Source organism: Boleophthalmus pectinirostris, unplaced genomic scaffold (genome assembly GCF_026225935.1).
Source record: "Boleophthalmus pectinirostris isolate CB_2022bp ecotype Guang Dong unplaced genomic scaffold, ASM2622593v1 HiC_scaffold_15, whole genome shotgun sequence".
In the NCBI taxonomy this organism is placed as follows: domain Eukaryota; kingdom Metazoa; phylum Chordata; class Actinopteri; order Gobiiformes; family Gobiidae; genus Boleophthalmus; species Boleophthalmus pectinirostris.
Window position 1 is genome coordinate 33,245,128 of NW_026571070.1, and position 23,517 is coordinate 33,268,644.

General features: G+C 41.4%; 1 protein-coding gene across 1 annotated transcript in view; it reads right to left on the bottom strand.

Moving 5' to 3' along the window:
• Nucleotides 1-15,240, bottom strand: part of kcnh2b (potassium voltage-gated channel, subfamily H (eag-related), member 2b) — a 620,615-nt gene extending 605,375 nt beyond the window's left edge. Inside the window, 1 exon segment of the mRNA XM_055150833.1 lies at nucleotides 15,165-15,240. Coding sequence (XP_055006808.1) covers nucleotides 15,165-15,240 — 76 coding nt within the window.
• Nucleotides 15,241-23,517: the final 8,277 nt, after the last annotated feature.

Sequence of the window (23,517 nt, forward strand, 5' to 3'; positions counted from 1 at the left end):
AGGCTGATTTTCCTCTGGCTCAGACCTTGTAAGGACCAGAGCACAGCCTGTCCCCTGCTCCCCTGCTCCCCTGTCCTCTGTCCTCTGGCCCTGAGTCTGTCTGTGTGTGTGTTAAAACTGGAGATCTGCTGATGATAAAGTCCTCTCAGAGATGGAGGTCACTACCCCTCCATCCTCCAGCCTGCACCCTCCATCCTCCAGCCTGCACCCTACAGAGAACACAGAGCACAAAGGGACTGAGACTGAAGACAAATCAGGCTGGATCCTGCTGTTCGAATGGCTTTCTTGAAAACTTTTCTATTGGAATTTCACATTTTATAACTTAAAATAACCAGTTGGGAAATCACTTAGCTCTTGTTTCTGTTTGACAAAGTAAACACTGGATTACTAAAAGCGCCCTCTGTTGGCAACACAGAGTAAAGATGTTTTAAAATGCTTAAAGAGGATGTATTATGCAAAAGCGTTCAGTCATATTATAACATTCCCTCATCAAAAACATGTCTGAAGAGATAATCAAGATGAATCGAGCGATATTTCTCCCAGGCCCAATTCAAACCCTCCTTAGCAGTAGGAGGCTGTACAAGGCTCCGCCCAAGAGCCTACATCCCCCATGCTCTGACAAGACAGTTCTCCATAAATATACAAAAACATGATACAAAACTGTGCACGACAACTTCACAAACCTGACGAGATGTGCAGTAGTTTCATTAGCAGGAGGGACGCTGATGTTGTGGTGTGATAACGCTCTGAAGGGGGAGGGACTTAGCATGAATAGCAAAGGGAGGGAGGACTGAGAGAAGTGAAACTTCTAAAACAAACAACTGAAAGTCAGATTTAAATATGTGTTATTAAGTAGCGTATTTTCCGGGCTATTAGACGCTCTGTCATTAAATGGTCTATTTTTGAACTTTTTTCACAAATAAACCACACCGGACTTTAAATGAAACCCAACAGTGTGATGGGTGAGTTGTTTTGTTTGTTTGTGGCGTTCACAGTGACTCTGGGCTTTGTTCAGTTGTGGCGTGTAGGGAGGGTGTGTCTGGGACCAACGGATTGTCGGCGTGTTCACAGTGACTCAGTTGTTCAGTTGTGTCTAGAAGTGGCACATTGCACTCGCTTTTTCGGTTCGTTCCTCCGTTCCGTTCCTCGTCAGCGTGGAGTGATGAGTGTGTCTGTGGGTGTGTGTCACTGTGCAGTCGCTGTCTGCTCCGTGTGTGTTTGTGTGTTCTGCGGGTGGTGCCTCTTTGTAGTTTACTGAAGTTGTGCTGGGACACCTGAGTGGATTCGTGTATGGGGCGCTCTGGATTGTGGCGCACAGTAGTTTTTTGATGGGGTTGGAGGCTTAAGAGCGTGTCTTATAGCCCAGAAAATACGGTAATATCTCACACAAGTGCACTGTATTTTTAGGACTTTAAGTCGCACTTTAAAACCTTTAATTTTCTCAAAAATTGGCAGTGTGCCTTATAATCCGGTGCACCTTATATATTAATTAGGCCCGAGCCCCGACAGGGCGTAGGGCCTATTGCTTCCGCTAAGCGGAGCGAATGGGGAGCGACGTGCGCATGTCCGAATGCGACAAGACGACATGCAACTATGTCCTCGGTCGCCCCCGGCACGAACAGCAGTATCCCAGTAACCCACGCCCAAGGCCTGGCTCATATTTACTACTGCTAAAATGAATGGAAGTCAATGGGAGGTCAGAGGGTGACCCCAGCGAGATGGTCCAGACGCGCCCGTCACTCACCAATGACCCCACGGTGACGTGGGGAAGGTCGAGAGCTTTCAAAAAATGTATAATATGTTGTCCTAATGTTTTTGGATATATTGTTTTTGCTCGAATTATTATTATTTTTAGGCCCGAGCGCCAGAGGCTGGCGAAGGGCCTATTAGTATCGCAAAGCGATGCTCCGAGTGGCCAAAAAATGAAATGGCACGATGTGACTCGCCCGTAGTGACCAGGGACCCTCACCATCATGTAGCAATGCGCCAAAGGTTTCCGAAAATGTATAGTTTGTCGGTCAAAAAAAAGCGGAACATTGTTCTCGTATCGGTTGGTTATTCTCCTAACCAACTCACCCATTTTTCACCCACTGAACAATGACGAAAAGTCCTGAAATGTTTCCATCTGGTAAAACTCGCGCTTCCCTAACTTTGGGCTATTTTCATTTTCCAAAATAAATAAAATGGCTCGTCAGCGCCCCCAAATGACTCAAAAATGCATTAGGGAATACGAATGACACAAAAAATATTTTGCATGTACAATCATAAAATTTGACACAGAAGTCGATCATGTCAAGACAAGGAAAAAATATTATTATGCCAACACCGTGTGCTCCACTAGGGGGCAGCAATATTGGCTTAAAGTTGGCTAAGCTTTTACGAACTCCTCCGAGGGCGTTCACCCGAACGAGCTCAAATTTGGTCCACATTATCTCAAGACGTGGAACATCAAAAGTTATCCACACTTTTCACACACGTCTTACGATCTCTGAGCAGTGAAGTTACAAAAACGCACACAATTTTGGATATTTACAAATTGCTCCCATTTGCTCAAACAAACTCTGATTTCAGTTGTTAATCTCTCTGCCCTGAAGCTACTTAATGTGAAAATTATGAATTTGGTGCATTAGCGCCCCCTATAGATTGAAACAAAATTTAATATGTGAGAAAATCATTTGTTCCCAAATAGTTGTTCAAAAGTTTCTGAAATTTAGCACAAAATTCCATTTTGGCATCCTGATTCAAAAGTCAATGAGACCCTTGTCATATTTTTTATGGCGTTGCCATAGCGATGGCATAAACTCTCCACTGGTAAAATCTACTTATTCTGGCACAAAGTTTGGCCGATTTCATTCAAATTTTAATTGCAGGTTCACACCCCGACCCTGAACAGATTTATATAAGAAAATCTCAGGTGGGCGCAATAGCGCCTCCTAGGGAAATTGCACGGTAGTGCCAAAACTTACTTTGTCGTAGACATATAAAATTTGGTACACAGATTCATGACATGGTCTCGATCAAAAAAGTCTAGGACGACCCCATGCCATTTCCCCATTGTGTTGCCATGGTGACAGGCTAAACATCTGACCTTGCCAATAGGCCCGACTAAAACTTTGGTGTAGCCAAACCAAATTTGGTACACAGATGCATCATGGGAATAGGAACAAAAAAAGTATATTACGTGGTTGCTAGGCAACCAACAGGAAGTCGCCCATATTGGATTGATCGGGCGACCTGGTGACGAAGGCACAAATTCCTGTCCTCATACTTGAATGAACTCGTCCTTGGGCGTTTGACCCAGACAGAATCATTCTGTATCATCTAGACAACTGGGACATTAAAATGTATTAAAAGCTTTTTAAAAGGTCAAACGGTGTTGCCGTGGCAACGGTGCAAATTTCATTTTCGGACTTATGGGTTATCTACTCAGTGGTCCATTTTCAGACCATCGGGGTGCTGGCCCACGCTCACCGCCTAACCTTTAGGGGGTTGTGGTGGGGTTCTTCCAAAAAAAAAACTCAGGCTTAGCCAGGAAATGCTTTGCGGTGATTTATTGTGCTCTCCAACAGTGCAAAAGGTGCCAAACGTGAGTGGAAATATATTTCCAGTGGTGGTGTGAAAAACAAAAAAACAAAATAAGTTTTTGGTGGACTTCCCTTTTAAGTCCTGCAGCGTTTGCTCGCTCGCTCTCTCACTCACGCTCTCGGTCGCTCGTTCGCTCTGGCTCACTCCACACAAGTTACCTCCACCGTAACCTGGTCGTGACTGGTGACAGAGCTGGAGAGCGCACCTTTATATTCCCGTTTGCCCCTCCCACATTACATAATTCCCCCCAATAATCGTGATTACGCCGTTTCTACGATTAAACGGCCTACGTTCCTTCGCTTGATTGTTATAAACGCGTAATATCTTGTGCCCAGACTGAATAGGTTTTGTATATGTGGTCTGCGAGACCGACAATACATTTAATTGGCCATGCAAATGAATTGTTGCTCACCTGATCCCCTGAACCCGCGCAACGACAGGATTTAAGCTCCCAGCGCAGATGTGTCCGGGTTTGCCAGAACACCCCACGGTAGGAGGGCGAAGGCGGCGGCGCGAGGGGAAGTAAATGTCTGGTTAAGCGTGCCTTACATGAATTGAACAAGCGCTTCTAAGTGTGCACCCTTAGTCGCAACACGACACGCAGGAGGTGTTGGGAAATTTTTATTTTTAAAACTGTGATTTTGGTATGAAATGGTACGGCGAGCGGTGCGCAAAGAATACGGAAACGGGCGCGCGCGTCTTCACGTGCTCTGTGTTCTTAGGGACGAGCCTGCTCCGTCACAGGGGTTTTGTGGCTTTGGAAAGGTGGAAGAGGGGATGGCCTTAATAATTCCTTTTTGCTTGAGAAGTCAGTTGTAGGGGTCCGATTGGGTGTGATCTTTGGCTGCATCGCAATTTGAGATATCTCTGAATTCAGTTGTCTGTTTTGGGTTTTTATCTCCTCACAGTGTTGCGCCATTCTTCTATTTTTGTCTTTTTCATTTTCCAGTTTCTTCCATACTTTGTATGAAAGCGTTTTTTCCTGAGTTGAAGCAGCTCTGCGTGGTTCCTTTAGTTTTAGCTCCTTCTCCTTGTCAGAGAGTTTTTGTTTTAGGTCAGTAATAATAATACTGTTTTTTTGCAAAACCTGATTTTTTTGTTCAAGCGTCTCAATTTCATCCTTCAAAAACTGCATATTTTTCTGCAAAATCAAAATTTTGTCTTCATAATTTTCTCTCATTTGAGATATCTCTGAATGCAGTTGTCTGTTTTGGGTTTTTATCTCCTCACAGTGTTGCGCCAGTCTTCTATTTTTGTCTTTTTCATTTTCCAGTTTCTTCCATAGTTTGTGTGAAAGCATTTTTTCCTGAGTTAAAGCAGCTCTGCGGGGTTCCTTTTGGTCTAGCTCAGTCCTGAGATGAGTTATAGTGTTTTCCAGGCTTCTAATATGTGTTCGCAAATCTTCCTCTCCCTGCAATTTTTGCGTTAATAACTCATTGTGCTCATCTTTTTTGGCAATTTGCTTTCGAAGACCACAGCTCTTTAGTTTAAGGTCATGGTTTAAGGTCAAGGGTATATTTCTTCTGTTATTTCTGGCCATTTTTGTTTTATAATTGAGTTGTTGTTTTGTAAGTGTTGCTGTTAAAGGCTAAATCATGGAAAATCTTTGTTAAACCACTTCTTGTGCAAAGTTCATATGAAACACAAACATTTTAATCCTCAAAACAGCGAAAATGTCAAACGAGTTTCCTTCCACTAAACAAACAACGAAACTGTAGCTGTAACAAAATCATTTAGTAAAATAAACACATTAAACGATACGATATATCGATATTTCAATATTTTTGCACACCCCTCTACTCTTTATCACACTGTACTTTGCCACGAAATATCCTAAAGGTAAACGCACAAATGTTAAACCTGGTATTGAAATGATTAAAAAACTCACTGTTAGAACACAATGGCCACGTTCACATGATGTTTTTTAATTGTTCTGGATTAAATTGTTTGGACTTAAAATATTCTCCTTGGAGTTTACATGGAAATAATAATTCTGAATATCTGGGTTTCACGTGACATTACAGGGCGACGTTTGTCAGCGCGCAAAATCAGATGGAGGGCAAGAAGTGAACCGACTGGAGGGAAATGCCGATGTGTTGTGCAGTTTAGGGAAAAGCTGACAGAACAACGCCATAAAAAGTTGATTACAAACCTACGTTTGCGGTCGTGCTCGTGTCTGCAGTGAACACTTCGTCAAAGGTTTGTTACAAAGCTAAATTGTTGTTTGTGGTTTACCTAAACATAAATGAATCATTAACGACTAACGATGTTTGTTGACATTAAATAGTTCGGATAGATCGGTTACTGCCGATACACTGGGGTCCGGTCAAGCGGTAACGGAGGGAAACGGGTAGATTTTTGACATTCAAATGTCTCTTATTCAGAAACTAGAGGGACTATTGAAATAAGTAAAGTATCAGAATGTAGGAAAGAGTTACACTCCAACAGGGTCAAGTTAAACCTGTGATATTCTTTCAAGTTGTTGACAAAAAATTTAAAAACTCATGTCGGTAACGGAGGGAATGAAATATGCAGCACTTTTTGGGCAATAAATCCAAACAGTGATAACTCTTGGTTCTCACTTCCATATCCTTAACAAACTGGTTTGAATATTTGCTTCATATAGTTTTCTACCATATGGTACAAGATTAGGTTGAAAAACCTCTTACTTTTTGACTCATGAGATTTTTTATTAAGAAAATCATGGTAACGGAGGGAAAAGTAACGGAGGGAAAATTGTGCAAACAAGTAGAAGGTGCAGGATTTTGCATAATTTGTTGCTTTTTTCTTCTGAAAACTTTAATATTACTTCAAAATGAAAGGAAACTATTTCTATAAAATATGTCAGTCCTTCCAAGCAAATTTTTATCATTTTAAATACTTTTTTTTTTTTTTTTTTAATCATGTACCTTCATCAACAGTTCAAAGATGGAATAACACAAGATATGATGAAATACATCCATTTATTGACATGATTTGCAGATCTTTGAAATTTGGGAAATAATTTTTGTTCCATGTTTCATACATGGTCTGTTTAAAACATATGGAACTTTAGAACCAAAAATGGTACAGAAAAAAGGTAAACGGTCGTTTTCCGTTTTTTCCATTTTTCATTTAAACATAAAATCAAAAACTGAAAAAACGAATCGTTATCAGTTTTTTCATTTTGGTTTTGGAGACAAATAATAAAGAAAACAGTTGTTTTTTATTTATTATTATTATTATGCACTTTAAACCCTAATTTGACCCCCTAAACACGTTCAAAACTCACCAAACTTTGCCCAAAATTCAGAAGTGGCGAAAAATTCGATAAAATATAGATTTCGTACACGGGCATAAAAAAATGGCGACACAGCGCCACCTCGAAAAGTCAAAATACATTGCGCCTATGGGAGACGTCCCGACCTCAACTTTGTCGTAGAGCCATGAAATTCGGTACACACATTCGTCATGTCAAGACAAACAAAAAATGTTATTATGGCCACGCCAAATTTGAGTCTGCATTTTCGTTGACGTTGCATTTGAACGAACTCCTCTGAAGGCGCTTCACCCACAGGGCTGAAAATCACCGTACATCATCTAGACAAGTGGAACATCTAAAGTTAGCTGATTTTTTTGATAACTGTCACGGTTTACGTGCAGCGAAGCTGCAAAGTTTGGTCAAAGTTTTGGCGAATTTCAAGGTGACATTATTTGCTCCTGTTCGCACAGACTTATTCCGATCGTGGTGAAATTTGAATCACTAATGTGTGATCTCAGTCTGAATATAATACACTATAAAACATATGAAAAAACACTATAGCGCCCCCTAGCATAGACATGAAACATCAACATTATCAGATCTGCACCAAATTTGGGAAATAAATTCTATGGATAATTACGAGCAAAAAAGTATATTATGGACATGGCGAATTTTTCACCGTTGGCCAGCAGGGGCGCTAAAACTCCTCCCAAAAAAAAATATATATATATATATTACACGCACATGCTTAGTCCGATCATGCTGAAATTTGAATCACTAATGTGTGATCTCAGTCTGAATATAATACACTATAAAACATATGAAAAGTGAACACTATAGCGCCCCCTACCATAGACATGAAACGTCAACATTGTCGGATTTGTACCAAATTTGGGAATTCAATTCTATTAATGACTAGAAGATAAAACATATATTACTGACATGGGAATTTTTCAAGGTTGGCCAGCAGGGGGCGCAAAGAACATTTAAAGGCGTACTATGTCATTTCGATGTTTGCAGGCATAGAATTTGTGGACACAGCGTTTAGGTTATGGTGTTGGCAGGGCGCACCATTTGCGGGCTATATTATACGGGCTAAATTATACTTTTACTCCTTCCTCAATAACATACTTGGAGTTGTATTTTGCTTCATTCAAATGTTTAATCCATTAATCCAACAATTTGCCCAGATTGTTGCGTCACAGGTAAAACTCTGGACTTCTTCTGCCCATAAACCAACACTGGAGTCATTCTGCGGTCAAACTGTGTTCTAAACAAACACACGGCTCTATAGCGATCACACGACCTAAGAGCTTCATTTGTTTATTTTCCTATTGTTTATAGATTTGCATAAAAAGACCAAAGATGACAGGAGCGGGCTCTCCACACGGGAGGCTCATATGTCCCCCGGAGCACACATCAAATATTAAACACCACTCTCTGATGACTTATGACGGCTTATAGAACATTACTGGTGATATGTTTTATTTATTTTTTTATTAGGCGACCAAAAGCAGGTTTAAAAGGGAATTTAAATCATAAGAATGCATCATATGAGCGCTTTAAAGGGCTCATATGACGCTTTTTTTTCTGATCTATGTTGTCTATAATGTAGCTTCAGACCTGGAGTTGTGTTTTGTTTCATTCACACATGTTTAACACACAAACCCTGCAGATTTAGGCTGAATTCTTCTCTCTTCCAATTTGAGATGTCACTAGAATCATTTAGATACAGTAATTTCAGCTCTGGAATCTCCAATTTTTACTGAACTAAAGGAAAAACGAGCTGTTCACACGAAAACTACATGACATCACAGGGTGGAACAGAGCGTTTTGATGTTTGGAGATGCAAACAGATTTATAATAAAGAGTCACTGAAACATGTGTGAATGAAACAAAACACAACTCCAGGTCTGTTTTTGAGGAGGTAATGACATTATTACGTGACTTAAAGCTCACAAGAGATAATTTAGTGTAATATCAGACTTTAAACTGCTTTTTGGACACTTTTCTATTGGTATTCCAACTTAAAATAAAGTGCAGTTACAAAATACACTCTTTGGCAAATGTTTATCAAAGAGGGTGTATTTTTCTTCACATAACAATTAGATGATCATGTTCCTTTTTGTGGTGTTGAAAATGCAATATTCACTGAAAACAATGTATTAACATATTTAATAAGTTTCACTTTTGTTTTTGATGCTCAATCCACCGTCAGAGCAGTTTTACAACACAATCAGTGTGCATCTCATCAGGTCTGTCAAGTTTTCTATCATGTTTTTGTATATTTATGGAGCATTGTTGTGTAGGAGCGTGGGTGACTTAGGTTTTGGGGAGAGTCTTGCACAGAATCTTACAGCTAACCATAAAATGGGTTTGAATGGCACCCAAGAGAGATCACTTAGAAAGGATGTAACAATAACCAAAATATTGTGATATCATATCATCAAAAGTCTCACAATGGGAATCAGATGGAAAGTCTCCCTGGCTGGAAGGTCCCCAAGCTGGAAAGTCCCCCTGAATTGTACCCTTCATGACACTAAGAATGAAACTATAAAACATTTCATTATATTTGGGTCTGGTCAAGTGGTAACGGAGGGAAACAGGGGCAGATTTTTGACATTCAAATGTCTCTTATTCAGAAACTAGAGGGACTATTGAAATAAGTAAAGTATCAGAATGTAGGAAAGAGTTACACTCCAACAGGGTCAAGTTAAACCTGTGATATTCTTTCAAGTTGTTGACAAAAAATTAACTCATGTTGGTAATGGAGGGAATGAAATATGCAGCACTTTTTGGTCAATAAATCCAAACAGTGATAACTCTTGGTTCTCACTTCCATATCCTTAACAAACTGGTTTGAATATTTGCTTCATATAGTTTTCTACCATATGGTACAAGATTAGGTTGAAAAACCTCTGACTTTTTGACTCATGACATTTTTTATTAAGAAAGGTCATGGTAACGGAGGGAAAAGTAACGGAGGGAAAATTGTTCAAACAAGTAGAAGGTGCAGGATTTTACATCATTTGTCACTTTTTTCTTCCGAATACTTTAATATTACTTCAAAATGAAAGGAAACTATTTCTATAAAATATGTCAGTCCTTCCAAGCAAATTTTGATCATTTTAAATACTTTTTTTTTTTATTCTGTCCCTTCATCAACAGTTCAAAGATGGAATAACACAAGATATGATGAAATACATCCATTTATTGACATGATTTGCAGATCTTTGAAATCTGGGAAATATTTTTTGTTCCATGTTTCATACATGGTCTGTTTAAAACATATGGAACTTTAGAACCAAAAATGGTACAGAAAAAAGGTCAACAGTTTCATAAACTAGAGTACATATGTATCTGTTCAATACATTTTTATATCAGATGCATTAATGCATTGAATTTTTGGCCTTGATGTTTACTTCTGCTTGACCGGGCCCATATTGTATTAATTACACACAAAAGTTACAATATCCCTCAACATATTTGTTCATACATACAAACAAAACATGCAAACATGACGAGGTCTCAAACAGAGTCCACCAGTGGAAACTCTTGTGTGCTCAATAACCATGCTACAACTATTTCAGGATTTGATCTGACATCATGATTTCAATGAAACACATAGTTAAAACCTGCCTAAAAGTGATTCTGAATGATTTTTAAACAAATTCTGTAGCTTCTTGTATTGTGCTGCTTACAAATGATGTTCACGGCAGGAAAGGAAATAATTCATATTTCTTCTCAAATGAACAGTTACAGATGCTGCAGGACATGAGGAACAAGAAAGAAATCATTTAAAATAGGATTTCAGAGTAAACTTCTGCCAGCAAATGAGGATTATATTGAAATTACAAACTGAAAAAAAATGTGTGCGACTTCGGGAAGATCAGTAAAATGACAAAAACAAGGCCCCACATTTGGTTTCGCTACATTCACATTTCATTTTATTATGATACAGAAGCTGATTTTCTAACTCCATCCATCACAGTGACGCGGCGAGAACGTCCCCCTCTCCCAGGTGTGCTGCCCAAGGGAAGGGGGCGCCCGCGGGGAGGAGGGGGACGTTCCCGCTGAGAGAATGGGACACTCGAGCCGGCGTTCCTCACAATAATACTGTGGGTCATCACAGTATATCGAATTACAAGTTCATTTGCTTTGTTGTGGTGCAGCAACAGCTAAAAATGAGAAGAACTACACAGACCATGATCCTTTGCTCTGTTTCAGTTCAATCTACATAATGATCCAATAACTGCTTTTACACACCTTTTGAATCTTAATTATTTGAATTATGACAGAAAAGTAACATATCATTTCATTCACCTCCACAAAATATCATAATAAAATATCGTACTGATGAGGGAACAATGTTATAATCTGGCAGAAAGCATTTTCAGAAAGAATTTTACATACCTCTACTTTAACAATCTACAATAAAGACGCAGTACGAGCGGTAAAGATATACAGACTCATAAAAGAAATTCTTGCTCATTTTGTGACATTACAAGTCGTAAAAGCATCTTTGTGTCCCGGCTTCAACAAACAAGATTAGGTGAAAATAATAAATCCAGCAGCAGAATGTGTAGGAAGAAACCGAATGAAAATAAAATGACTGGAATAAAAGAGAAATAAAATCTGATTTGTCACAGTATGTGTCCTTAAAAAACACAGATGCTCACAAACAGATCACCCTCACTGGAGTACTCACAGTACTCACAGTACACAAAGTACATGAAGTACACGCTTCATCTGAAATCAACATCTTCACAACACAAAGTACAAACACCTCAAGACTGTATGAAAGACAACCATCTGAGACTAAATCTGGACTAAAACAGGACTAAACTAGTACTATACTGAAACTAATCTGAGACTAAACCAGGACTATACGGAAATTAAACCAAGAATAAATCAGGATTATATGGAAATTAAACCAAGACTAAACCAGGACTAAACCAAGAATAAACACGGTCCATACCAAGACTCAACAAGGACTAAGCCTGGACTAACCCAGGACTATGCGGGGACTAAATCAAGACTAAACCAGGACTATACAGAGATTAAAACGAGACTAAACCTGAACTAAACCTGAACTAAACCAGGACTAAACGCGGTCTATATCAAGACTCAACAAGGACTAAGCCTGGACTAATCCAGGACTAAATCAAGACTAAACCAGGACTAAGTCAAGACTAGATTAGGTCTTTATTGAGAATAAACTTGAACTAAACCAAGACTATTTCAAGACTCAACAAGGACTAAACCAAGACTAAACCAGGACTAAACCAGGTCTATACTGCGCCTATACCAAGACCCAAACAGAACAAAGCCTTGACTAAACCAGGACTAGACCAAGACTAGGATGAATTCGCACTTATTACATATTCACCACATCAAAATAAGGACTAAACCAGGACTAAACTCAAAACTAAACCTGGACTAGATCAGAACTAAACAAAGATTAGACCAAAACCAGAACAAGTCCTTAACAGGTCAAAAACTGTTTCATTTTAGCACCAAATAACGGCAAGTATGAACACACTCTCACTGGTGTGTAACCGAGACTAAACCTGAACTTAACCACGATAATGTCTAAAAGTCTAAAAGTCTAAAAGCTGCTTTGAAATCAGGAACTACCCTGTTCTGCTCCTTTTATCACGAAACTCCCAATGCAGGATCTGTATAACAACAATGTACTATTATTTAAACATCTTATATTACACTAAATGATTACACAAAATAGACCCGTGTGAGCTTTAAGTCAGAATGTTGTTCCCTCCTCAAAAACAGAGCTGGAGTTGTGTTTTTGTTTCATTCACATGTTTGAATAATCCTTTATTGTTAGTAGGAGTGTAAGAAAAAATCGATTCAGTGATATATCGCGAGATTTCACTGCAGAATTTTTCAAATCAATTCAAAATGCAAAATGCAATTAATCATTTTTTTTAAATAATACAGTATATTTCCCAAAAAATCATTAGTCACATTCACTGTTCTCATTATTTTAAAAAATACATAAATTATATTTCATACAGTTTTGTTCCCATGAAAGTGTAGTTGATTATATTATTAGAAGTAATTAGGGATGTAGCAATATCCAAATCTCTCAATATTATCACAACATACATCTCACGGTACGATATTTATTGTGATATTTTGAAGAGGCTGATATAATTGCAAATAGGAAACTTTTTTGTTTTTAAATACCTTGACAAGATTTTAGTGTGAATTATTTCCACCATAATCCCAAGAATTCAAGTAAAAAACATATTTCTTCATGTTTTCTGCACTGAAATGAATCATGGGAAATGTAGTTCTCAATGTTTATAAGCTGCTGCTACAATAAAACCTGCATTTAAGCAAAGGAACTTGTGATTCGATATATTGTGAGAGCTCATGATATTATTGTGAGACTTTTGATGATACGATATCATGATATTTCAGTTATTGTTATACCCCTAATCATTTATAAATCACAATAAATCATCTACTGTTTTAGTATCGTGATATATCAAGTCGACATACATTCAAGGCAGTACACACCCCTAATTATTAGTCTGTCTACATCCAAAGCTCAAAATGCTCTGTTCCACCTCGTGATGTCATGAAATGAATTCTACTTATTTACTGCTATTTTATGATTTTGATGGTTTTTGCTTTTATTTTGATTTGACTGGTTTTATTGTTTTAGGACTGGCAGGACCAAATTTTAGCAATTTACCTTTTTGTTGTTTTTATTTTATGATCTGTGTGCAGCACTTTGGAAAATGTGAAATGTAAAATGTGCTACAGAAATAAAATGGATTTGGATTTAAAGTTGAGATTGGCTAGTCTGATTCATCACTCCGTAGAAAACATCTGACCTCGCAATATTAGAATTCATTCACTCGACAAGGAGGCGGGTACTTTTTTATTTAACCAGTCTCTGTTATTTGGTCGTGTCATATGTAATGCGCCGCTAACGGGGCCAACTGGTATATTAAGCTTTTCCCAAATCTCATAGGAAGAAGAACAATAACGTCTTTCCCCTTGATAAAATTCACCAACTATTCTCTTTGTTCCAGCTTTAAATCATCGGGAATTGTTGCCAACACAGAAAGTCTGGCTCTTCTCTGACTGGCTGGTGACCAAACTCGCACTTCTGCGTTTTTTGCGAATCATCTGTTGTATTCTGGTTCCTGACCTAGTCTCTGGAGAGAAATGAAATTGAGCGGAAGCACTCGGTGACACTGGCACATTGGCAACTGCAGGTTTCAAATGATCCAAATGATTCTAGTGAAGGTGTGTGGAGTTTAAAAACACAGTCGAGCACTTTGTTTTATTGCCACATGACAGTTTGTATCAGTTTGTGAATAGAACTCAGCCTAAATGTGAAGAATTTGTGTGTTAAACATGTGTGAATGAAACAAAACACAACTCCAGCTCAGTTTGTGATGAGGAAACAACATTAGATCATCAGAAAACAGCGTAATACGTGAACTTGAACATGCAGGAGCACATCCATTACGCACAGGCTACATTGGGTTACCATAATATTCCAGTTATTACGCACAGAGTCAGTTTGGTGAGCTCGTGATCGTCGCAAAGACACGGGTCGTTTCGCACACGGTCAGACGCGCGTTCACGTGGCTGCGCAGATATTTTCAGTCTAACCTAAACAATCGCAGACGACAAGGACGTACGGCGTAAATGTTATGTAAACAAGCTATAAGTACGCGCCCATAAGTCCACTCTTATTACAAACCGTATGACATGTTCACCACTTTGAGCCAATCACAAACACAATCCTTCATGATCTGAAGAGCCCGCGTTACTCTGGTTTCTGATGTTCTAATGTTGTTTCCTCATCACGGACAGAACTGGAGTTGTGTTTTGTTTCATTCACAAATCCTGTACATTTTGAGCTCTTCTCTCAAACAGAAAAGGCTCTGTTCCACCTTGTGATGTCATGTGGTGATACAGAAGGGGTTCATTGTGTTTTTAAACTCCACACACCTTCACTAGAATAATTTGGATCATTTCAGCCCAATTTCTACTGGACTAAAGGTTAAAAAAAAGAAGGAAAACTACAGCTTCATGACATCACAAGGTGGAACAGAGCGTTTGGAGGTTTGGAGATGTGGACAGACTAAAAATAAAGAGTTACTCATGAAACAAAACACAAGTCCAGGTGTGTTTTTGAGGAGGGAACAACATTATAACATGGATTAAAGCTCAAAAGAGTCACTGGTCACACTACAGGACCTTAAAAGTTGCAGATAATTTCAGATTAAATCCAAACTGAACCTCGCCGAGCCAAGCCGCTCTTTCCAGAAACTCACTGAAGCCTCACACTTACTTTGGCTGTCGAATTTCCTGATGATCGTGTCCAGGAAAGTGTTCTGGGGAGCCACGTGCCCCCTGCGCACCGGCATCTTGGCTCAGGTCCGTTACGCACGTGTCCACGCTCGGTTTGGGCACTGGTCCGTGGATCCTGCGCGCGCTCTTTCCACGCTGCTTTTGCGCGAGTTGCACCGGCGGCTCGCTGTTCCCCCAGGTGAGACCCACGCGCGGCGGAGTATCAGGTTCGTGCGCGCGTTTGCTGGGGGGAGGGCGCGCGCGGATGAGATTTCCACAAGAGATGATGTTTACGGCTCTCTAAAGGGAGCCGGATCTTGGTTGATTTCAAGAGTCGTTCGTGTTTATTTGAAAAACACAACTTGATAATGTTTCAGTAACATTCACAGAGAAGAAGAATGTGTCACAATTGTAGAATGATCCAAACTTGCGCTGGAGAAAACTACAGTACGACTTCCACACCAAATAGTTTTTCAGTGCAGAAGGTTCCTCTCCTCCGCGCACTCCGCTTCTTGGCTCTTTCTTCCGTTCGTTCGGTGCACGTGCAACACCGCGTAAAAACAGAATCAAAATCACAAATGGAACCGCAGAAAAGATCCAAACAAATGTCCCATGTCGTCCTCACAGCGGCTGGAGCGCGCACAGTCGCCTCGCCGCGCTTGGACTCCGCTGCTCCTGACGATGATGATGGTGATGTGAGGAAGAGGACTTGTCGAGCTTCACGACGTGAGTGAGAAACGCCATGACGCGTTCGACGCTCTCCTGTTTGTGGAATCTGTGTCGGAAAACCGCGCGGCAGACTGAGCGGAGTGTGCCGCGCGCTCGGCCTGGATGAGCCTGTTGTTTTTGGGGATGTGCTTGTGCCGCTCCTCCTCGCGCTCTAGCGGATGACTTCAGCCGCACGCGCGTCTGACTGCGCCTCCTTAACCCTTCACGTGCCCGAGCCTTTTACACTCGAGCTCCCAAAAACAAAAGTGAGAGTGAGGGAGCTTCTCCGCGCACAACATCCGCGTGATGGAGCAACATGGCCGCTCGTGGGCGTTCGGGACGCGTAAATGTTCAAATCTACACGGTGTTATGAAGCCCACACGCTTCTGTGTTTGAAACACCTTCTGGAGCTCGAGCAGTGCGCACCAGGCAACACGCGTGTGCGCGCGGGTTCTACATGTCCCCGCTCTTCACTGATCTGACACATTTACTCATCCATAAAGCTTCTGTTCAGCAGAAGAAGTGTCATAAACACCCAGGCTCTTCCCAAGATCTGAATAAGTCACTTAAACGCACCTCCCGCGCGGAAATCAGTAATTAATTAAATCCTAATTGTATTAAATCAAATGTACAAAACAAATACTATCTACGTCACAAGCTCAAAGTCTGGATTTGACCCATGGCCCTAAACTCGGCAGATGGTTTGGGGGGGTTGGGGGGTGGAGGTTGGGGGCTGGGGGGTGTTACCAGTACAAACCAGAGGTGTGCACATGTTTTACACTCGGGTGTAAAAGGGCAGGTGCTCTGGACGTCCACACAACAGGAGGCGTAGGCCCCGCCCCTCCCCGCAGTGACAGGTGCGACAGGTGCTACATGTCCCCTGCCTGGTCTATTCAAACTCGGGCTCTTTTGTGTCAGGAGCTGCGTCTGCGACCTACGCCCAGGGGCCAGGAGCCAGGGGCCAAATCTGTAATTATCTTCAGCGGGCTGATTTCTTTTCGTTCTTTTTTGAAGTGAATCTTTTCTCTTTGGAGTAAAGGTTTGTTGGGAGGCTGTTACTGGAGTTAAAGCAGCATTATGTCACTTTTTAACCAAAATCAGGCAAAAATAAAAGGGTGATTTTTAGGTCATCTACATTGATCTGACTGACTCTTCTTTGTTCTGGAGGAGGGCCTCGTGCTGCTTGTTTCCATGGTAATGTTACGTTTATAATAATATTCCGCAGTATATATTATAGTATATCATGTGTCAATCTTCATTCACAATGTTCCAAAGTATGGCTTTAACTTTCTTTTTCCATAGAGTCATGGAGACGACGGGCCACGTCTAGAAAGTTCCACACTGTTCCTTTAAACCAGTCTTATTTGGACAGGAGAGTCCGGCTCGTGTGCGCGCTCATTACGCGCGGCTTGTCTGATGGCACGGTTCTATTTCTCACATTTATTATTGAAGTGGAGCGCGGGTGTGCGCGCCGGACCGTGACTGGACCTGGACTTTACGCACAGCCGAAGCACCGCACTGTGCGCCGCTCTGTGCGCTGCTCTGTGCGCGAGACAGACGCGTTTCCGTGGTTTGACGCGCGGCAGAGGCGGTAGAGGCGGCAGAAGGGATGTGTGATGTGATGTGTGCTGAGGCAGAACGGGGATTCTCCGCTCTGGCAGCACTGCGGAGCTACGTCATCACCGGGGTTCCCTCTGCTTCCGCGTGCTGCTTTCACGGACAGTCGGGAATTCAGCGCAGAGAGAAGCAAAACAGAACAAAAGCAGAAGAAATCCTGTGCTCCATGAAAAAATAAATCAAATAAAACGTTGGGTGGTTGACATCACAGGTAACACAGGACTTCATTTGTTTTCTTTGTTAGTTCGTGAGGAGCTGCTACATACAACAGAAAGACGTTTACAATCTGAAAGAGAAGAGGAAAAACAGACGGAATTCTGGGCTTTTCTTTTAGTGAGGAATGTGAAATGGAATGATGTGTTTCTTTAGATCACGTCCATGTCGTAAAAACATGAAAATGCCTATAACATCTGAATGAGAGTTTGATAAAAATGTTATAAGTGTAACGTGTGTGTCCTGTAAACACAGAGAGTGGAGTCAGTTTAACTTGGATAAAGTCACTGAAGGGAAATCCAGGTTCCACAGTGGGGAAGCAGTGGTAGAACTGTTGTTATGTCCTTAAGCAAGACATCATATTGCCTAGAATGATCATTCTGTGTGGAGTGAATGACGATAAATAAAATAAAAGAGTTAAACAGCTGGGTAAACGCTGAGACCTTGGCACAGTGGAGATGTTCATGTACAAACCCAGAGACTGTTTGATCCTGGCTCCTGCTGCTGCTGTTATTGTGTCCTTGGGCAAGACATTTCAGCCATTGCCTGTGATAGGTGGTGCTCACGGAGCTTATGGTGGAGAATAGCAGCTTTGTCTTCCCCGGAGCAGCTGGAGTAACGAGGGAGCTCCTGTTATTTTAGTCAGAGTTACAGTGGAGCGTCAGAGACAGACGGTTAGTGACTCTGGGGGGGACTTGTTGTTGTATCCATGGGTTTCAAAATGATGTACAATTAGGCCTGTTACCAATAAACAATTAAAAACCATATATTTTATCTTTTAAAAGGTCAAATGTCGTCAAATGGCAGAACAGTCAAGTGGTAACGGAGGGAAACAGGGGCAGATTTTTGACATTCAAATGTCTCTTATTCAGAAACTAGAGGGACTATTGAAATAAGTAAAGTATCAGAATGTAGGAAAGAGTTACACTCCAACAGGGTCAAGTTAAACCTGTGATATTCTTTCAAGTTGTTGACAAAAAAATTTAAAAACTCATGTCGGTAACGGAGGGAATGAAATATGCAGCACTTTTTGGTCAATAAATCCAAACAGTGATAACTCTTGGTTCTCACTTCCATATCCTTAACAAACTGGTTTGAATATTTGCTTCATATAGTTTTCTACCATATGGTACAAGATTAGGTTGAAAAACCTCTTACTTTTTGACTCATGAGATTTTTTATTAAGAAAGGTCATGGTAACGGAGGGAAAAGTAACGGAGGGAAAATTGTACAAACAAGTAGAAGGTGCAGGATTTTACATCATTTGTCGCTTTTTTCTTCTGAATACTTTAATATTACTTCAAAATGAAAGGAAACTATTTCTATAAAATATGTCAGTCCTTCCAAGCAAATTTTGATCATTTAAAATACTTTTTTTTTAAAAATCCTGTACCTTCATCAACAGTTCAAAGATGGAATAACACAAGATATGATGAAATACAAACATTTATTGACATGATTTTGCAGGTCTTTGAAATTTGGGAAATAATTTTTGTTCCATGTTTCATACATGGTCTGTTTAAAACATATGGAACTTTAGAACCAAAAAATGGTACAGAAAAAAGGTCAACAGTTTCATAAACTAGAGTACATATGTATCTGTTCAATACATTTTTATATCAGATGCATTAACTTGAATTTTTGGCCTTGATGTTTACTTCTGCTTGACCGGGCTCATATAATAATACATATAATAATAATACATATAATGAAAGCGCTTTTTTGGACACTCAAAGACGCTTTACAAACAAATAAAAGTAACAGCGCTTTGTTACTTGGCCGGTTTGAACAGGTGAGTTTTTAGTCGTGATTTGAAGTTCTGCAGTGAGTCCGAGTTCCTGATGGATTGTGGGAGTGAGTTCCAGAGGGAGGGGACGGCAGCGGCGAAGGCTCGGTCCCCCAAAGTCCGGTGCTTGGTCCTGACGAAGGGAGTGAGGAGGTTGGTGCGGGCTGATCTGAAGCGGCGGGTGGGACAGTGCAGATGGAGGGAGGGGCCAGGTGATGGAGGGAGGGGCCAGGTGATGGAGGGAGGGGCCAGGTGATGGAGGGACTTGTAGGTGATGAGGAGGACCTTGGATTGGATTGTACGGGGAGACATTAGAATCATTAGACCAGAGAACTCAAACCTGAAACTCGGGAGGCATGAATAACTCTCCACCTCTTTCCAAGCAGCTCGCCAAATCTATTATAAGTTATGTTATATTGTAGTTTTGTGCTGAAGAACTAAAATTTGATAAAATGACTGTTAAAACTGTAAATATATTGTGATGGAAATTTATTTTGTGCAAAGATTTCTCTCAACTGTCGACGCCTTCAGGAAACTCTGTGTTGTCTTATCTGTCCTCAAATGTAAGTTAAAGCACAAGTCTGTGAAAAAAGTCACTCTGCTTTGATATGTAACTTGTATTTCTGTATAATTATTAAGAGCTCACGTGCTTTGGGAGATGCTCTGGAGGGGGAGATGCTCAGAGTGGGGATGCTCGGGCAGGTTAATGTGTGAGGATGCTGGGGCTGGTGAGGATGTTGATCTCTGGTCAGGACAGGCTTCGGCCGTGATCATATCTGCTGTAACAAAAAAAATATTTGTCTGGATTCCAAAAACTGGCTGAGCTTCGCAAGTGGAATAATTATTTTTTCATCAATAGATATATCATTTTCCACAACAATACCATTTTCACGCCTAACTTTACTTTCTGTATTAATAAATGTAAAACAGTGTATGTTTTACAGGACTCTAGATGTTTCTACATAAGTCCGTGGCTTTTATAATTACTCTTGTGTCTTTCTTGTGATCACTAAAATGAGGAGCTCTCTGGCATTTTCATTTTGTAAAGGAGCTCCCTGGAGGTAAAAAGGTTGGAGTCCCCTGTATTAGAATCTCTGTAGAGTTGCTGAGTGTAGTAGTTACAGTTATTCTGTGTACTTATTTGTAGTATCAGTGTTTTTCTGCTTCTAGAATGTGATGATGTTAAACTCTCAGGTCGGGGCAGGAGACACAGGCTACGTTCAGACTGCAGGGCTTAACGCTCAATTCGGATTTTTTTGTGAAATCCGATGTTTTTGCGAGGTCGTTCACGTTTCCAGTTAAATGTGACTTGTGTGTGACTCCAGTGTGAACATTAAACGGTCCAAAAGTGTCCCACATGTGACACTGGAGACATGGAATATTTTCGGAAGTTGTTCAAACATGGACGCAGCATTGAGCACCTGGAGATTTTAAAGTTCCTCTTGTACCGGAGCCAGAACATGAACAACTTACTTGTTTTAAGGAGGAGATTGAGAAGGAGAAGGACCAGGTTTTTGGCCGTGGCATTGAAAGGAACATGTGGATGTGGAGATGGAGCCAAGAGTGGTGAGTGGTGATGTGCTTCACTTCAGTGACATGGAGTTCATTAACAATTTTCTCCTACTTCAGTGCAGAACAGTGACGTTTGTGTCTTGTTGATAACGTGTAGGTGGATGAATGCACTTTGGCCGTTCAGACTGAAGTCACATGTCAAAAGATCAGATATGTATCAGTTTCAGGAGCACATATCCAAGTGTCCTGGGTCACATTTGAAAAAATCAGATCTGTGTGGTTCAGACTGACATTAAAAGATCAGATACAGGAACATAGAAGCCAAAAAAATTGGATTTGGGTCACTTCAGGCTGCAGTCTGAACACAGCCATTTTCTTATTGATTGCGCTTTATATGTATGTTTGTTTTGAATGCAGTGTGTATGTATGAAAAAGAAAACTAAGTTGTTGTGCATAATAGTGAAGATTTCTGTTTGCAGTTGATTAATAATTGTGCCTTAACTGATTTGAAATGTTCAGTAACCATCTGTGTTGGTGTATTGTCTTGAAAAGGGGAAAGGGGGGTAGATAACATAAGATTTTTTTCTTCTTTCTGCTCCTTTTCATTCATTTCTTGTGTGTCTGATGTTGTGACACTGTCGATGTCTTTTTATACTTTAAGAATGAAATAAATAAACAAATAAATAAATAAATTTGTCATGAAATATCCAAAAAGTTAATGAAATGTTGGATCTGATTGTTTCTATCAGGGATTAGACCCAAAAACTCACTGGATTACAACAAAAATCTGTCTTTTAACAATATTCATTTTAACTGTCCCATCTGTATTAAATGTCACTGACCTGTAGAATGTTGTGATGTCGTCTGAAACCAACAACTGCAGCTTTTCTCCAGGGAGATGTTATTGCTGTGTCTAAATTGTTCTGCAGTGTGGCATTAAACTTATCTCCATGGCGACAAATAAGACTGAGGTAATGTTTAGATCTGGAGAGGAGCTGCCCTCACAGTGTAATACAGGTTTTTCAAGGATTTTTTTTAAATGTTAATTGCAATTCTATGGAACAATCCAGGCAAAAGAAAAAAACTTAAAGTACATTTTTAAATACAATTGCATTCTATTTTCAGCAACGTATTTTTTAGTCAGTAAGTGTAAGGATTTGAGAAAACTACTCAAGTAATATAACATCTGATTTACAATGTATATGAATTAAGCACAAAACATTTCCAAATAACAGACCACAAATATGAAACACTGCTACACTCCTCCTTGAACCGTCACCTTATCGTGGTGGAGGGTTTTGAGTGCCCGAATGATCCCAGGAGCTATGTTGTCGGGGGCTTCATGCCCCTCGTAGGGTCACCCAAGGCAAACAGGTCCAGGGGGACGGGTCAGATGAAGAACGGTTCAGAAGCCCCTTATGATGAATCACACACAGAGGCCAGTTACGTCGCCCGGATTGGCGTCACCGGGGCCTCACCCTGGAGCCAGGCCTGGGGTGGGTGCTCGCCAGCGAGCGCCTGGTGGCCGAGCCTCCCCCCACGGGGCTCGGCCGGGCTCAGCCCGAAGGAGCGACGTGGGGCCGTCCTCACGTGGGCCCCCCACCCGCAGGAGGATCCATATGGGGCCGGTGCAGAGAGATCTGGGCAGCAGTCGACGGCGGGGGCCTCGGCGACCAGATCTCCAGACATGGAGACTAGCTCTGGGGACATGGAATGTCACCTCGCTGGGGGGAAGGAGCCTGAGCTTGTGCGGGAGGTTGAGCGTTACGACTAGATATAGTCGGCCTCACCTCCACGCACAGTTTGGGCTCTGGAACCCAACTCCTTGAGAGGGGCTGGACTCTCCATTTCTCTGGCGTTGGCCGGGGGAGCGGCGGCGGCTGGTGTGGGCCTGCTCATTGCCCCACAGCTCAGTCGCTGTGTGTTGGAGTTCACCCCGGTGAACGAGAGGGTCGCGTCCCTGCGCCTTCGGGTCGGGGACAGGTCTCTCACTGTGGTGTCGGCCTACGGGCCGAACAGCAGTGCTGAGTACCCGGCCTTCTTGGAGTCCTTGGGAGGGGTACTAGACAGTGCACCGACCGGGGACTCCGTTGTTCTCCTGGGGGACTTCAACGCCCACGTGGGCAACGACAGTGACACTTGGAGAGGGGTGATTGGGAGGAACGGCCTCCCCTGATCTGAACCCGAGCGGTGTTTTGTTATTGGACTTCTGTGCTAGTCACAGTTTGTCCATAACGAACACCATGTTCGAGCACAAGGGTGTCCATAAGTGCACGTGGCACCAGGACACCCTAGGCCGGAGGTCGATGATCGACTTTGTCGTCGTGTCATCTGATCTCCGGCCGCGTGTCTTGGACACTCGGGTGAAGAGAGGGGCTGAGCTGTCAACTGATCACCACCTGGTTGTGAGTTGGGTTCGCTGGCGGAGGAGGAAGCCGGAAAGACCTGGCAGGCCCAAGCGTGTAGTGAGGGTCTGTTGGGAACGTCTGGCGGAGCCCTCTGTCAGAGGGACCTTCAA